This window comes from Nylanderia fulva, unplaced genomic scaffold (assembly GCF_048542155.1).
Source record: "Nylanderia fulva isolate GAGA-0341 unplaced genomic scaffold, ASM4854215v1 Scaffold520, whole genome shotgun sequence".
NCBI lineage: Eukaryota > Metazoa > Arthropoda > Insecta > Hymenoptera > Formicidae > Nylanderia > Nylanderia fulva.
This window is the reverse complement of record NW_028190611.1, coordinates 54,034-72,726: the sequence shown is the minus strand read 5'-3', so window position 1 is coordinate 72,726 and position 18,693 is coordinate 54,034. Positions and strand designations below refer to the sequence as shown.

Below are 18,693 nucleotides of genomic sequence, written 5' to 3'. Positions count from 1 at the left end.
ATCGGTCCTCATTATATATCCCGATCATCCCTTTGTTCGTCAACGTACGAACGAGAAAAATTTAGATGACGTAAATTTTCGGCGCTTGTTTTGTTTATAAATTCCTGCAGCCGCTGGTTATCGGCGCTGGTATTTCTTCCTAAGATAAACAATAAAGAACCGCCGCTTATTGGGGAGGTACCCGCGAGGGTGATATACAATCCCATGCAAAAACATGTCGCAAGCGGTGAGATTGCAGGCAGCGAGGTCGCAAGCGGCGAGGTTGCAGGCAGCGAGGGTCGCAAGCGGCGACACGTTCGCCCTGAAACTTTACCCGCTGATATTTCTTAGAAATATATGTATAGATCATGTATCAACCCCCTTGATTGTCGGCGTATGCCAAGCGGTGGCCCTTCTTAGAATTTGATTATCTTAGATTTTCAGAGAACTGATTGTTGGCGCTCGGATCCAAGCGGCCCTTCTTAGAATTTGATTATATTTCTTAGAAATATACAGATAACGTATAAGGAGAAGAAACGCAACACCCCCCACCCTCCCCCCTGATTGTCGGCGCTCGGCTTGGATTTTACGGCAGCCATTCGCAGAATTTTTATCTTATCTTCGGAGAAAATTTATGAAAACTTTGATACCGCTCAAAGACGCCGCTTATCTTATCTTATCTTGTTTATGAACATATCAGGTAACATGATCCCCTTATCTTATCTTGTTTATAAATATATCAGGTAACATGATCCCCTTATCTTATCTTGTTTATAAATATATCAGGTAACATGATCCCCTTATCAGGTTATCTGATATGTTTATAAACAAAAGATAAGCTTATCTACTGATAAGACCCCCTACCCCGCGTGACGTCACCCCCCTCGCCCCCGATTCCCCCCCCCGCCCCGCACCCCCCTCATTGCCCCTGAGTTAGAACTCTCCTAGTATCTCTACTCATGTTAATAAAATACAGCACTTTTTTAATAGTGAAAAATTTAATAAATTAGAATATATGTAAAGAAAATGTATATTCTTTAGATTGAATATTCCCGCGAACGATGGTCGGTAGAGTAAATAACGAGTGGATAACGAGAGATAAGATAGATGGGAGAGAAGGCGGTTGCCACGTGCTCGAAAAGTATAAGGCTAGGAAAGAATAGTTGATATAAAAGTTGTTAGTGGTTTGTTTATAGTAGCTGAAGGATTAATAAGATTAAATAAACTTAAATGTCGTTTCTCTCTTTTTTCAGGTAAGAGTTGTGTAAGAGTTATGTAAATAGTGTCACTCAATAACTGTAAATAAATACGAAAACTCTCTTTTTTCAGAGAAACAATTAGTTTATTTTTATCTACGAAAGAATCCCTACTAAATTAAATTTTGCATCACATATAATGAAAATATTTTAAACACAGATAATAGTAGTACTGATGGATATGAAGATAATTTAGTTTGCAACAATAGTAGTACCAATGATGAATATAAAACTATTAATTTAGTTTGCAACTCTTCTGAAAATAAATAAATACATTTTAATGTTGATAAAGATATATTTAAATCGCAGAGTAACATTAATTTAGCAGATAAGATTGCTCATTGGATTATTACAAATAATATCTCGCATAATTCTGCAAATGAGTTATTATCAATAATGAAATCAGAAAACTTGCCTGTTCCAAAAGATTGTAGAACATTGCTAAAAACTCCTTCATTATGTAATATTATAAATATGCCACCTGGTGCATATATACATTTAGGTATTGAAAAAGGCATAATTGAAAAGATAAAGAATATTTTAACAGACAATTTAGAAATTCTACCATTAACAATTAATATTGATGGCTTACCGTTGAGCAAATCATCAAAGAGTCAATTTTGGCCTATTTTAATGTCAATTGATTTATTAGAAATTTCAGAATCTTTTATTGTTGGCATTTATTATGGATTTAAAAAACCAGAGACAGTAATGAATTTTTTAGAAGCATTTGTGGAAGAATATTTGTTTTTAAGAAAAAATGGTATTAATATAAATAATAAGATTGTTAGACCAATATTAACAAAAATTATTTGTGATGCACCTGCTTTAGCATTTGTTCTATCAATAAAATCTCATACAGGCTATTTTGGTTGCAATAAATGCACGCAAAAAGGTAAATTTGTTAGAGGCAGAATGACTTTTCCAGAACTTGATGTTTTATTAAGAACTGGTGAAAGTTTCGCGTTACATTTACAAGAAGAACATCGTAAAGGTTCCACTTCTTTAGAAAAAATAGGAATCGGTTTAATTAGTAATGTGCCGCTTGATTACATACATGCACTTAGTCTGCCTTGGTATAATGAAAACACTTATATTGTTTTGGATTGGAAAAAAGAGAAATAATCGGTTAAAATTAAAGGATCATGATATAAAATCGATATCAAAAATTATGAAGATGTTCCGAAAATATATCTGTGAGGAGTTTTGTCGTCTACCAAGAGCTATAGAAGATGTAGAACATTGCAAAGCAACAGAATTTAGACAATTTCTTTTATATACAGGTCCTGTTGCATTGAGAGAAAAATTGCCTAAAATTCAATATAAACATTTTTTGTGTTTACATGTCGCTATAAGAATTTTATGTTCATCAGAGCGCATCAGGCTTAATGCATATGCAAAATCTTTAATTCGATATTTTATTGAAAAGTACAAGAAAATATATGGTAATGAATATATTATATATAATGTGCATAATCTTTTGCATCTTTGCGACGATGTTTTGTCATTTGGAAAAGTTGATAATTTTAGTGCATTTAAATTTGAAAGCTATATGAGTCAAATAAAAAAAAAATGAAGAATTCACGGTATCCTTTACAACAAATATACAATATAATAGAGTTGTTGAAAATAGAAAGCTTCTAACATCTATTAACAAGTCTGATTTATGTGAAAAAGACGACAAACCTTTAATAATTAATGAAGGTGGAAAAATTTATAGATATTACAAAAAATTTTCTTTTGGAAATTTTACAATATCATTAGCTCAAAGAAATAACTGTGTCCTTTTAAAAAATTCTACTTATATGCTTATTTCTAATATTTATAAAAATGAAAATAATGATATAAAAATAGTTGGAAAAATTTTCCAAAATATATTCAATTTTATAGAAAAGTCTTCATTTAATTTATCTATAAAAGTCATTGATATACATGAAACATCAAATACATCAACATTCGATTATAAAGATATTAAAGCAAAATGTTTAGTTTTACCAATGGATAATAAATTTGCAGTAATTCCATTATTACACAACAATTTGTAATATCTATTACTAAAATTATGTTCATACATGTAAAATTTAAATAACTTATTTTGGCAATAACACTAACGTAATAAATTTTATTTAATTTATGTTGAATTAAATATGTCACTTTTGGTAAAATTTTAATCACAATAAAATTTTATTATAATTAATAGCAAATTAAAAATTTTAATAGTAATTTAATAAAAATACATTAGTAGTTATTCTCTCTGGTCTTTTAAGGTAACATTTATCATCATTGTTATATAAAGAGTATCTCTAGGTTAAGTATGATTAAATAAACTTTTAAGTATAATTAAAGTTTTAAAATTTACATTTTCAAACGTTTTTAAATATTTTTATTGTTTGCAGTTACCTTATTCAGTTGTAAGATTTAATACTGAATACGAAGAAGACGATGAAACATATTCTGTGATCCCGAGTACATGGTTAAAAGAAAATGATAAATATTCATATTGGCCGAAAAAGGATACACGGAATTGCATCATAAAATGTAAAAAACCACAGAATGACTGGATTATTCACCCGGTTATTGTAATTGCTAAATATAGTAAGCATGTTATTTTTTTGCATAATTAATAATCGTATATGTATATAAACATATAAATTTAGCTGAGGCTAAATACTGCGTATAAAATATTAATAACATCTTGAAAAAATTAATTTTCATAGATTCATATGAATGCTATCCAGAAAGAGAAGAGATTAATGGAAGAAAAAAGCAATACCGAATCAGAATCCCAATTAGGTCGTGGACTTCGAAAGAAAATAGTTTCATATCGCATTTCGAAAGAAAATGGTATAAAAATTTTCTTTAATAAAATTTATTGGAAATTATTTCTTTGAGCTTGATAAATGAATATAATTATTCTTTTCGATGTTATTTTACTTTCATATAAGATAATATTAAGATATTTTCTACATAATGTTAAACAATACTAAACAGATATTTCAGATAGCTCTACCATAATAGTAGCTCAAGTAATAAAATCAGCGATTGTGATTCCATTCCCGAATTAAATGAAAACTTACACCAACAAGGTATAATCACGAAATTCTACATTTTATTTTTTATATTTTTTTCCTTTATAGTTAAATATATTAAAAAATAAAGAAGTAAAATTTTATAATAAATGTGTTTTTCAGATAATGATATTAATCAAAATATTGATGATAATGATACACAAATCTTGGACATAAATGAAATTCCTATTGTTATACAAGCAGAAGACAGCAATATTATTCCTGCAAAAGATGTTATTCCTATAGACAATCATAGTAAGTTATTACACGTATACATGCATCATACATACATATACACATATGCACACATACACATATACACGCGCGCGCATTCACACATATATAATAACTTTATTTAATAATTCTTACAAAAATTATTACTCTTAAAAAAATTTACATGTATTAATAATTATTTACATAAAATTTTATTTATAAAGAATATTTTATTCATATTAAGTAAAGTTAATAATTATTTACATAAAATTTTATTTATAAAGAATATTTTATTCATATTAAATAAAGTTATGTGTGTGCACAATAATTATATAATTTAAATCAAATATAAGTTATATTTTTTCCACTTTTTATTTGGCTAAAATATTTCCACACTGTATGCGTTGGAAATATTTTGGCCGAATTATAGAGTTGTGGAAAAAGTTCAATTTACAATTGACTGCTCCTTGTAAACATATAAATATATATATATGTATACACCCTTTATAACTTTTTGTAAACTATTTTTAGGAAAAGAAAAAGATAGATAAAAAATCATTTTTTATTTTGGATTACAGCTACTGGAACTCTAAATTCCATATTACGAAACGTACTTGAAATAAAATTAATGTGCAGACGAATAGATGAGCGTTTCAATATTTTAGAAAATAACAATAATAACATAAATATTCATCGTAATAACAATTTGCTTCCACCATTACCAATGGATTGTCTCGAAGATATAAATAATTTTGAAACTATACTAGTATCTGAGGAGGCACAATCACAGCTGGTGTGTATAATTTTTTTACTTTTTTAATTTGATATTAATACGCATTAGAAATATGATTAACAAAAGTAATATTTTAGGTCAATATGTTAACTATGACTGGTGGCACGACTGAAAAGGATGCAATGAAGAGGGCATTGAAGAAATTATTTACGAATAATCTAGCTACAAAATGCTCTTGGACTGGAGCCAAACAAAATTTTACATTAAAAGATTTGAAACTAATTATGTGCATGAAAAGTAAGTTACATACAATATTATTTCTTTATATATTATACATTATTTTTTTATTTATTTTATTTTTTACCTAATAAATATTCATCTTTATTTGTATGTAGATACCATAAAAAAAACTTGTTCCACCATAACAGAGGCACAATTCGAAGAAATTTTAAAAGCATGGTTCAGACAGTCAAATCTGCGGTTAAATCGTCGAAATAACAAGAATAAAAATAAGAATAACACTGAAGAGAATAACAAGAATAATAAAAATGAAAATGCAAATGATACTGTGGGAAATGACGTTGTGCACTAGAGCGACGCATGATGCAAATATTATAGCACGGTTATTATGTAATAATTATTTCAATAAGATGGAAGGGATATAAAATAGTGCTTGACTTTTCTACAAGAAATTATGTAGTTGCTCACGGTTAGATTGCAGCGAATGCATCAATCATCGTGCGATAATAGAAGAAGGCGGGAACGTATGTACAAAACTTTAAGTTAATGTACGAATCATTAGGCACAAAAGTATCTAAATACTTAAAAGTACAATACTATAAAGTACACTTGTTATATTTACATTATGAAATTTAATAAAGAATACAATTAGATATTTAAAGGCAAGGCTCGTGTAATATTATAAAATTAAGATTTAGAAAGACAGGGCCAACTATAACGAGCATATTAAATTAGTGAGAGATGTAATGTCAACACATAATTAATTTATTTCTTAGTAAATACAATGATAATAAAAAATAAACGTTTCGGCTGTTACCTCAGCCTTCTTCAGTAAATATAAAAAACAATAAAAAAATTCTTTTAAGTAAAATTATGACATATTACGCATTAGAGTCTATTTTTTAATGAACCTTTGGTTTGATGAGTCAATAAATTTAAATTGGGTTACGCTTATATCATTTATTAAAATAGATATTGTTTCTAATCGGCTAACTATTTTTTAACTGAGATGGTAAACTTTTTAATTATGTCAAAAAACATGTAAACGAGCTCACTGTTGTTAGTAGAACAAGTTGACAGTCCATTCCACGTCATCAATCCTTTTGAACATTGTTAGTTGAAAATATCGTCAGAACCGCTTGATATGAGAATTGAAACAATTAGATGTTATCCAGCATCAAAAAGTTAGTCCCCATCATCAAGCATATTTCCGAGTAAGTTCATCATTGTAGTGTATTTCACCGTGTTTGTCTAAGTATATTTTTATTTTTTTTGGTATATTAATTTATATTAATAAGTTATTTTTTATGTGAAAGATCTTGATTATGATTAGAATTGCTTACTTAAATTGATGAGTAGTCAAGATTCCGCCAAGTCAATGTGTTCATTATACAGAGTCACAATATGATGTGTCGAATTCAAACCGTGACTCCTATTATTATTACTATTTATTTATAAGACAATTCTTCTAGAATGTCAAAATATGACTCGTCAAGCATATCGGTATCTTTTTTTAAGTTTAGACCGTTTTTTTGTTCCTTTATATGAATCATTTCAGAAACATTTCTCTTCTGAAAATTAGATTCGGAATCTAAAATTTTAATGTCTTCCCAATTAAATGAGTGTTGGTAATTAAAAATATGTTCCGAGATGACCGAGTGTTTTGACGAATCTAACTTTATATTATTTACATGTTCTTTAACTCTCGTTTTAAGTTGTCTTTTGGTTTGGCCAACCAAATTTTATTAGTGTTTTGGAAAGCTCTCTAGATAAGCTACAAAAATATGTAATAAAAAATCTAGTAAAAAACCACTCCTCAATGTTTAAAGTCGACCAGACTGGCAATAATTTATTATAAATAATTATTTGAAATACAACAACGTTTCGGCTGTCATTGCAGCCCTTTTCAAGTACATCTATAAAAAGTTCCATCAAAATAATTATAATTTAATACACTTATTCGCAACAATTAATTATACATTTAAAAACAAAAATGTGTTACATACCAAATTTAAAACAGTAAATCAACTTCTATGCAAACTACCGACAATGTTAACGCTTGTTTTGATGAACAATGCAAGACTGACAGAAGTAAGCACATATTAAATAGATGTTAACTGTTCGCAAGAATCTTAGTCACTAAGCTTTAAGAAGATAGAGACGAAACTAAATGTGTCTTTCGTAATTTAAATTGTCATAATAAAGTCAAATAAATAAAAATAAATAAATAGGTGGATATAAAAATAAAAATAAAATTAAAAGTAAAAATAAATATAAAACGACTTAAATAACGTCAAGAACACGATCATAAATCCCACTGAAATTCTCCGTATCTTTCTGTAAATTAATACTTTTTCCTTGTTTTTTTATGTAAAACATTTCTGCAATTTCTCTTTTTCTTGTCTGTTTTTCCTCATGCAGAATCATCGGAGAATCCCAACGGAACTCATGATCGTTGCAAGTCCGATGTAAACTAACGACAGAATGCAATGTCTTGTCTTTTTTTATGTTAAATCTATGTTCTTTAATGCGCGTTTCTAAATGTCTCTTTGTCTGTCCTATATAAGCCGAATCGCAATTCGCACAATCAATTTTATAAACAACATCAGTTCTTTTTAAGTTTTCGATCCCATCTTTACCTCTTTTTATCAACGTGTCCAATTTTTTTGGGACAGTATACAAAGCATCAATTCCACTTTTATTGATGCAACGCGTAATATTCTCGCTAAGATCTTTAATGTAAGGTAACACAATGCAATTTCGCGTATCAAATTTATTTCGATTGGGCGAGTTAAGATTACCGCCAAATTTAATCGCTCGAAGTCTTTTATTGATGTTTTTGTTTATAATTGTTAACGGGTAACAATTATTAATAAGGATTCTTTTGATTAAATTAATATTTTCTTCATGAAAAATAGGGTCAGCGAGTAAAATAGCCCTATCAACTAGGCTTGTAATCACGCTAATTTTATATCTCATAGGATGATTTGACAGAAAATTAATATAGCGGCCTGAAAACGTAGGCTTTCGGTACCAATTAGTCGTCAATCTACCACCGATACGTATAACGTTCGTATCCAAAAAACTCAGAGAACAATTTTTCTCTAGTTCGAACGTAAACTTAAGTCGAGTGTGGAAACCATTGAACACACGAAGCATATCCTCAATTTTTCCTTTCGGAATAATTGAAAAAATATCATCGACGTACCTAAAATAACAATAGGGTTCGAAATCCAATTGACGCAAACAGTATGATTCCAAATCGTCCATAACAATGTCAGAAAGAATCGGAGACAATGGAGACCCCATCGGAGAACCGAAAACCTGTTCGTAAAATTTTCCGTCAAAAACGAAGCTCGTTGAGCGCATAACCGTGTCAATGGCGTGTAAAAACTGCGCAAGACTAAACGAAGTAAATTGTGAGATGTCATCCCATCGGTTTTCTATTGCTATTTTAATTAATTCCCAAGGGGTGTTAGTAAAAAGTGAAGTCACGTCCAACGAAATCATAACATGGCTGTCGTCGATGTTTCTGTCTTTAATAATCTCCACAAAGGACCAACTATCCTTGACATGAGATCGAGGTTTATTGACTGCATTTTGTAGTATCTCACTCAAAAAGGATGCTATGTTGTAAATAGGACTTCCTACAGTTGAAATTATGACGCGGAGAGGGTAACCTACCTTATGAATCTTTGGTAAACCATACGCACGAGGCAAATTACCATTCGTACACCTCAATTGTCTGTATGTGTTATCGTCTATTAATTTATTATCTAACCAAGATTTTAATAAATTAGCAACCCTCGTGCTCAGTGACTTCAGCGGAGTCCTATTAAGTGATCTATACGTAGAATCGTCTTTCAATAAAAAATTCATTTTCTCAACGTAGTCTGTCCGGTCCATCAGTACAGTAACCTGACCTTTATCAGCTTTAGTTGCAAAAATATTTTTGTTAGATTTCAAAAATTTTGAGCAGTCGGAGTATCTATTACAAATGTAATTATCGATGTAACATACATGTTTTTGTTTACTCAAAAACTTGTGTACCGAACTCGCTATCGAAAATCTCAAATTATCCAGGTTGTCACTGGGAAACTTTCTATGATTAACTTCAATATTCTTTATGTTTTCTAATGCAGAAATTTTCCTATCATCTTTATTACTTCTACAAATGGGTACGCCAAACTTATCACCCAAACTGAGAAACCTCATCACCGAATCCGGAACGCGACGATTGCTGATATTCACAATCCATTTGCGGTAATCTATTTTTATCAATGGATTCCGAACCCCATAATACTTGCGACAAATGTGTTCAAATTTGCTTCTTAGACGCCGCTTCTCACTATTATTATATTTATGAATGATATGCCCATTGTGATCAAAAAAGCCAACGACAAACTCAAAAGGTAAATTATCAAATAATCGCTTTTCGATATGATTCAAATTGACACGTAACGCACGTAATTTACAATTAATATCTTTAATCTCTAAGTTTAATAACGCAATTTTGCTACGATGCTGGAGATGTAGCCATGTAAGTGTAACATTTCTGCTGTGAAAAATAGTTGATTTACTTGCTGTATTGTTGTTGTTAATATGCGGAGGTAGAATATCCATCCGTCTGCACCGGAGTAAAAATATAAGTTGTTGATAAGATTTACATATGTTCTTCTTCGTCTTGATCCAAGATTTTAGCATCAACGACATTTGCATACTAAATTTCTCCGTCACGTAATTAAAATATCCTCTTTGTAAAACCACCATAGTAAGGTCACGGTGTGATAAAATAAATAATAATCCTTAAGGTTACCAGTAATAATTAATAAAAAACCACTCCTCAATGTTTAAAGTCGACCAGACTGGCAATAATTTATTATAAATAATTATTTGAAATACAACAACGTTTCGGCTGTCATTGCAGCCCTTTTCAAGTACATCTATAAAAAGTTCCATCAAAATAATTATAATTTAATACACTTATTCGCAACAATTAATTATACATTTAAAAACAAAAAATAAATTTACAGAAAGATACGGAGAATTTCAGTGGGATTTATGATCGTGTTCTTGACGTTATTTAAGTCGTTTTATATTTATTTTTACTTTTAATTTTATTTTTATTTTTATATCCACCTATTTATTTATTTTTATTTATTTGACTTTATTATGACGATTTAAATTACGAAAGACACATTTAGTTTCGTCTCTATCTTCTTAAAGCTTAGTGACTAAGATTCTTGCGAACAGTTAACATCTATTTAATATGTGCTTACTTCTGTCAGTCTTGCATTGTTCATCAAAACAAGCGTTAACATTGTCGGTAGTTTGCATAGAAGTTGATTTACTGTTTTAAATTTGGTATGTAACACATTTTTGTTTTTAAATGTATAATTAATTGTTGCGAATAAGTGTATTAAATTATAATTATTTTGATGGAACTTTTTATAGATGTACTTGAAAAGGGCTGCAATGACAGCCGAAACGTTGTTGTATTTCAAATAATTATTTATAATAAATTATTGCCAGTCTGGTCGACTTTAAACATTGAGGAGTGGTTTTTTATTAATTATTACTGGCAACCTTAAGGATTATTATTTAAAAAATCTAGGATTCCATCTAAGAAATTCAAAGTGACCTTTTTCTGACCTTGGTAACGCAATCCAAGGTCAAACTGATAAGATCAATTAATAGATTTTTTACAACTTTTGTCTGAAACTTTTTTCTGTAAAACGTATACTTTTCGGGATTTTTCAGTGTTCCGATCTTTTTGGGACATCCTGTACATGTAAATATACACATATATACATATATATATCGATTTATTTAGCAATCGGTCTGTCCATCTATCGAACTATCTATCGATTTACTTATCTATCTATCTATCTATCTATCTATCTATCTATATGTCTGTCTATCTGTTTATCTATCTATTTATCTATCTATCGATCTATCTGTCTCAATCTCTCTGTCTATTTTCTCTCTTCTACATTGCATTCTTTCATACATGCACACATATATAATAATTTTTTAAAAATAAGCTACATTACCAAAATAAAAATAATTAAATTTATAATCTAAAAATATATAAAAATATTTTATGAATATAATTGATTATAAAGTTTTAGTGTATAATTTTTTGTAATATATAAATAAATGATTTATATGATTTACAAAGGGAAGCATGTAACAAAGGTGATTCAAAGGCTGAAGAGGACGACACGTAGCGCAATGAGCTGTGTCGCATTCGTGTTGTTTATTTTTTTGAATCAAACGTCCGCAATCTTCACATAATCGCACAATTTCGCAAACACTCCGACGTGATTTACCATTGTATGATTTTGCCATGTGATTGTGATGACGCTCCAAGCAGGCATGAATGAAAATATCACGTCTACAATTATCGCACCTAATACGATCCGCGAATGATTGCTCACACGGCGGCTCTCCGTTACATCGCGGACATTTATTAGAGCATCGATGCTCTCCCACATCAGAGCGGTAACTTAAATTACACGGAATGCAAAATTCCCGCCCTCCTGCTGCTGCATTTAAATTTAAAATTACATCGAAATGTTTATTATTTGAATGGTATAATAGATTTAGACAAGTTTTTATTTCCCGCTGCAGAATGGTTAGAAATACGTTTCCATCGAATAGCGATTTACCGCCCCGATCAAAAGTATCGTCGTTATATATTATTATCGCGACATTTTCGCTTGCGAGATATTGCTGAAAACGCTCGATTTCAACAATTCCACTTCCTCCGGAATCGTGACATCGACATTTCTCGTAAGTTGCAACGCTAACTCGTGCTGTAACACCGAGTTTTGTCTTCTCACCGCATTCCATTTCGCGTGTAACTCTCCCACGCGTAAATTTTCACGCTTGTTAAAAATTAGAGCTGATACAAGCGCACGAGGAAGACATAAATTATCGGTATTGGAAATTGCTAAATTGGAGCGTTTAGCAATAACATCAAGCGTAAGCCCGTTACGTCCGCGACCAATGAAAGGCGTGACTTTAAAAATGCGAATGTTAAATTCTTGCGCTATATCGTGTCCTCTGCAGCTTTTCGCTAACGAGCTTACGAGTTCCCAAATATATTCGTAAGTCAAATCTCGCGATGGTCGGAACAATATACCTGCGGGGTCGCGGGTTAAACTTGCAGAATTGAAAGACTTTCCAACTTAATCCCCCGGTTCGCACGAATGCAACGCGTATTTGTGGAGTTTGTGAAACGCATTTTTTAACCACTCATACGCGTTTGCTCCTTCGGGTATTGGCTGAATACAAAAACTAATTTCCCGCCCTTCTACACCAAAAGTTCTAAACCGACGCACGTTTTCCACTAACATTATTATATATGCTTAAAAAACTTGACTTCGACGTAACTAGCAAATTTTATTTGATTATTTCACGACGTTTCGACCATTTGGTTGTGGTCCTTTTCAAGTGAAATTTCTACAACATAATATTACACAATAGTTTTTAACATACGAAAACTCATTTAAGTGTTAAATTAATAAAATAAATATAAATTTTATAAACATACCCATCAATTAAACCGAGGTTAACGTAACATCACACTGGTGTTATTTAAAATCGAAAGTTAAAAGTTAAAAGAGGAACACGTCCCATCGTTATGATGTTGAAAGTTAAAAGTTAAAAGAGGAACACGTCCCATCGTTATGATGTTTCGTCAACGACTAAATTTGAAACGCGCCACTAAACAATCTTTATTCTTTTGTCGTAAATGTTTGTCAAATTCTCGGTGTCTTTCTGTAGGTTAACCGTATTGTCATGCTTTTTTATGAAGAACATTTCAGCAATCTCTCTCTTTCTTACATGTTCCTCGTTATGTGAAATTGTCGGTGATTTCCAATCAAAGTTATGCCCAAAATCACATCTGTGTTTGCTCAAAACCGAATGATTAGACTCATGTAATTTAATATTGCTGGCATGTTCCTTCACTCTAGTGCATAAATGTCTTTTTGTTTGTCCAATGTATGATGCATTACAATTTTCACAATTAATCTTGTATACTACATTCGTTTTAATATCATTAGTTATTAAATCTTTACCTCGTTTTATCAGCCTATTCAACTTTTTTGGCAAACTATAAACGACATTTATATTAGCATTTTTAAGTGACCTTTTAATACTGTCGCTAACGTTTTTAACGTATGGGAGTGGAATTACATAATTCTTATCTTGAGCCGAATTCACATTAACGTTATTATCTAAATCATTACTCAAACTGTCGTTATTATCCGCATTGTGACCGTTAACATTCCTGTTGTTATTCAGTACATTAATTCTTTTATTTACATACTTATTAATAATATGATCCGGAAAACAATTATTAATTAAAATGTTCTTTACAATCTCAATATTCGTATTATGAAATTATTCGTTAGAAAGTAAAATTGCATGGTCTACTAAATTGTAAATCGTATTAATTTTGTACTTAATAGGATGACTCGAAAGAAAATTGATGTATCTGCCAGAACATGTAGGTCCTAAACCAATTAGTTGTCAATTTATTCCCATTGCGGATAACTGTAGAATTTAAAAAATTAATAGAAAAATTGGTCTCTATTTCATGTGTAAATTTTAAACGTTCATGATAATTATTAAATGTACTTAAAATTTCTTTTATTTCAGAGCTAGGTAAAATAACAAAAATGTCGTCCACATATCTATAAAAAGTCTGAACTTTAAAACTTAAAGAATTTAAACAATTTGTTTCCAAGTCATCCATTACCAAGTCAGCTAATATCGGTGATAGAGGGGATCCCATAGGGCTTCCATAAATCGGTTCATAATACTGCTCGTTAAATTGAAAACTAGTTGAAGTAAGTATTACATCAATAGCGTATAGAAACTGTTGCAAATTAAATTTAGTTTTTAGACTTATGTCACTCCAACGACTTTCAATTGCAGAAAAAACTAAATCTTTTGGAATATTTGTAAACAACGAACAAACATCTAAGGAAATCATTACGTCATCGTCATTAACTCTTGTATTTTTAATAGTATTTACAAATGTCCAACCATTTTTAACATTTGAATCCGGTTTCTTAACAGTTGGGTATGTTTATAAAATTTATATTTATTTTATTAATTTAACACTTAAATGAGTTTTCGTATGTTAAAAACTATTGTGTAATATTATGTTGTAGAAATTTCACTTGAAAAGGACCACAACCAAATGGTCGAAACGTCGTGAAATAATCAAATAAAATTTGCTAGTTACGTCGAAGTCAAGTTTTTTAAGCTTATTTTCACCACTAGCGACCAATATTAATTTTGATTAATATTAATTTTAATTGATCGTATTATTATATATCTACAATTATCATCTATCTCTTGATTCTGTCTCGCTACTTCTTCCTCCGCTTCTTCTTCTTCTTCTTTCTCTTGTCCTGTAGCCGCTAATTGTCGCTTTTTGGCATTGGCGGGAGTTTCCTCACCGCTCCAGGTTTGAGAATCTTCTTTTTGCTGTATTTCGACGTTCCTTCCCCCGCCGCTCTGTACTGTGAGAAATAAAAAATTATATTAACGAAATAAAATATTTAATAAATATTACTTTCTTACGTTTAAATTTTTATTATTAGGTCCTTGAATAAGTTCTCGCTGTTTCTTAAAAGATTGCGTAGCGGCACTCTGTCCATGGAATTTCGTACGGAAACGCATCAGCTAAGTAGTACTATATGTAACCTCAAATTCTAGTAGATACAGTTTACCACAGTGTCAACCACGTGTTTAATTACCTATTGCGAAAATGTCTACTTTTGTGCCAAATAAAGTGTTTTTGCGGGGAATTTTATTGCACTGCTTTATTCAAAAGAAATCTGCAGCTGAAGCACACAGAATTCTTGTTGAAACATATGGTGACAATGCTCTGTCGAATACGACATGCAGAGACTGGTTTAGGCGCTTTAAAAATAATGACTTTGACCTTGAAGATAAAGAACGTTCTGGAGCACCGACAAAGTTTGAAGACGAAGAATTGGAGATCATTGCTTGATCAAGATCGGGCGACGGACAATACTTTGAGTAAAGTTATTGTAAGCCTTATATTTTAAATAAATGTTTTTTTTAACAAAAAAACAGCGAGAACTTATTCAAGGACCTAATAATAATGCGAAATTGTTGTTATTAATAATTATGCTAAGTTCACTTACGTTTTAATATTCTTTTACCGGGTCATTTGTATCACTCTGCCAGGGTTAATACTCCGGTGAATATGAAACTTCGGGAACGATTTTAGGAGAGAAAGAAATTCCTAATAAAATTTTATTTAATTAAAATAAACAAAAAATTTAAACTGTGCGAATTCGCGGCAACGCGGAGTGCGAACCGGTGTGCGAGTGAATATTGATATTACCTAAGGAGCACAGCACAACGACACCAAAAAAAAAAGGAGACAATGTTAATGAAAACGGCACTGTATTTTTCACTATATACAAGAGATGAGAGTCGCGCACAGGTGGCGTGATAAAAAATACACGGATTGCAAGAAGTGCAATCGACAAAGAATAAAGTATTCGCGAGAAGTGCGATACCACGGAACTTTGTAAAAAGCGTAACGAAGAAAACTCTCGGTCTGTGCGTGCAAGCTGCGACAAAGCGAGTGAGAATAGGACGCGCGGGAAAACAGTTTTATCCTGCCGACCTTCGAGAAGATTCCAATGTAAAATTACCGAACTTGTAATTTTGCAATGTAATGATGTGGAATCCTCTCGAGTGTCGGAGGACAAAACTGTTTTGCCTTTTCTGTTTTGTTTGGCCAGCCCGCATAAGCGGGCTGGCGACAGCCGAAGGCGTTTGGCGCGCGAAACGCGCGCAGCGCGATTGGCGCCTGGCGATTAGCGCAAATTGACGCGCCGAATTTGATAGTGAAAAATATCACTTTTCCACACTGCATGCGTACATGCACTCACACACATACACACTCTCTCTCTCTTTCTCTCTCTCTCTCTCTCTCTCATCCGCAACATAAACGTAGGAGAAGATTAAGTATAAAATATGTAATTATTACCTTCCTCAGCCATCGCCCCGCTATTTTCTTCTTCTTTTTCTTCAAAAAACGTAGCGTTATTTTCATCTCCCACTTTTTCTTTTTCTTCTTCTTCATCTGCTGTTTGTTCTTCTTGATCTTCCGGCTCTTCTTCTTTATCTTCCGTTTGCTCTATTTCTTCTTCCAACTTTTCATTTTTCTCCTCTACCTCCCTCACCCCTTCCTCCTCCTTCTCCTCCTCCACCCCCTTCTCCACCTCCACCTCCTCTTCATCTTCCGAAATCAAGTTTATTTCCTCGTCGATTTCCTTCTCCTGTTCTCGCTCCTCTACGACCACGTTTTCATTCGCCACGCCATCTAATATTCATCAGTTATATATTATTAGTATTTTACATAACTAAAAAATCTTTTGTGTTGATATATCACTGTAGTATTTTTCTTACTTGCTTTCAAGCGGAGTAAATATGCCCGCCTCATCGAACAGACTTACTTCGCGAACCCGCACTTCTTCCACGTCATTGTCACTTTCGGCTAAATCAATAACCGGATGTTTCAGCTCCGGCGTTAACACGATACGTGCACGACCTGGAACGTATAACATTTTATTAAAAAATTTCTTGTTTAATATTATGTTTTCTAACAACACGATATAATTTATGATGTTAAAACTTACGCGAAGGTCTGGGCTCCGACGAAGAATCCGCTCGTCGTCTTCTATTTAGCATTAATCTTAGTGATACGGGGCGGTTCTCCAGTACACGTAACCGGTTTCTTGTGACGCGTGCGACAGGTCGTACGATACCTAAAATTTAACGATTTAAATAAATAAATAATTGAGGTAGTTTTAATTAATTTATTTATTATTAAGTGTAATAAAAAATAGAAACTCATTATTATTTTCTTCTCCCCGCAGAACTCGATGAAAATGTAGGAGGAGATATTCGATGTGACCTGCTGTATCGTTTTCCTTCTCACTACCGAAATAGTATCGCGACTCGATCACCTCTCCCGCGATAATCAGTATTTCGCAAAAAACACTAAAATGTTCTAGTGGGAATAATACCGCTAGCACCGCGCTGGGACATTCCCCCGCGAATTTCCCAAAAATATTGAAACATTTCTCTTCACTCGCACATGCTAATTTACATATATGCTTGGAAAAATTTTTTCCGCATAAACTCTGCGCTAATAATAGACAAATTTCAATTATTTTTTTCAAATTCATTGAAATTTAATGGTACATCTGCGTCGAATACGCGAGTACACGAAAGACGAAATTCAAAATGTAACTAACTGACTTAATCCCGAGAGGCGTATTTATACGTTTGAAGAACACTTCTTTACGGAGAGGGAAATTTCTCAGTTTTATATTGTTTAAGTTTATTAAACAAGAAAGGATGAAAATGCTTCTTTCCCCGAAACATTGGCTGATTTTTTCTAACGTAATATAAAATAGTTACTAGTAGTTTACGAGCATTCTAGCAGGAATTTACAATTTTATTTTATTTTATTTTATTTATATTTTTAACTTTTTTCTCATAGTCGCCGACACGTTTCATCGTAAAACAATTGCTAAGAATTATTATATTTACTTTCCTTCTACAAAAATATTCTTACCCACGTTTTATATAGGGTAATATTTACTTAGATGCAGAAAAGATTTAATCTAGGGCGATATTTACTTAGCTACAAAAAGTTTATGGAAATCAAGATGAGGAATTTACAGATATCTTTTCTCGATAGCGATAGGAATTTTATATTTTCTCTGTAGTCAGATTTAAAATCTATATCATTTATATTGTTTAAAAAAATTCCCCTTCCGCATTAAAAATTATATCATTTATATTGTTTAAAAAAATTCCCCTTCCACATAATTTTTATTATTCTACGTATGCATTTTCTCCCTTTTACTTTATTGTTTAAAAAATTCCCCTTCCACATTAAAAATTATATTATTTATATTGCTTAAAAAATTCCCCTTTCTCATAATTTTTATTATTCTGCGCATGCATTTTCTCTCTACCACTTTTCTATTTTATCTTCCTTCTTATAAATTTTCTTGAAAATTTTCGTTCACTCGTCTTTCATCATCAGAACTTTCAAGTTTGTTAGTAAAAAGATCGTTAGTAAAAAAGCTTGTTAGTAAAAAGTTATCGATTTTTCGATTTTACCGCG

General features: G+C 31.5%; 1 protein-coding gene across 1 annotated transcript; it reads left to right on the top strand.

Moving 5' to 3' along the window:
• Positions 1-1,071: 1,071 nt before the first annotated feature.
• On the top strand, positions 1,072-6,799 carry LOC114944559 (uncharacterized). Its single transcript, XM_085487284.1, has 8 exons — positions 1,072-1,232; positions 3,632-3,830; positions 3,953-4,079; positions 4,227-4,321; positions 4,427-4,558; positions 5,095-5,309; positions 5,387-5,546; positions 5,645-6,799. Exons 6-8 carry the CDS (start codon positions 5,145-5,147, stop codon positions 5,839-5,841), a joined length of 522 nt encoding a protein of 173 aa, XP_085343410.1. The 5' UTR covers positions 1,072-1,232; positions 3,632-3,830; positions 3,953-4,079; positions 4,227-4,321; positions 4,427-4,558; positions 5,095-5,144; the 3' UTR covers positions 5,842-6,799.
• Positions 6,800-18,693: the final 11,894 nt, after the last annotated feature.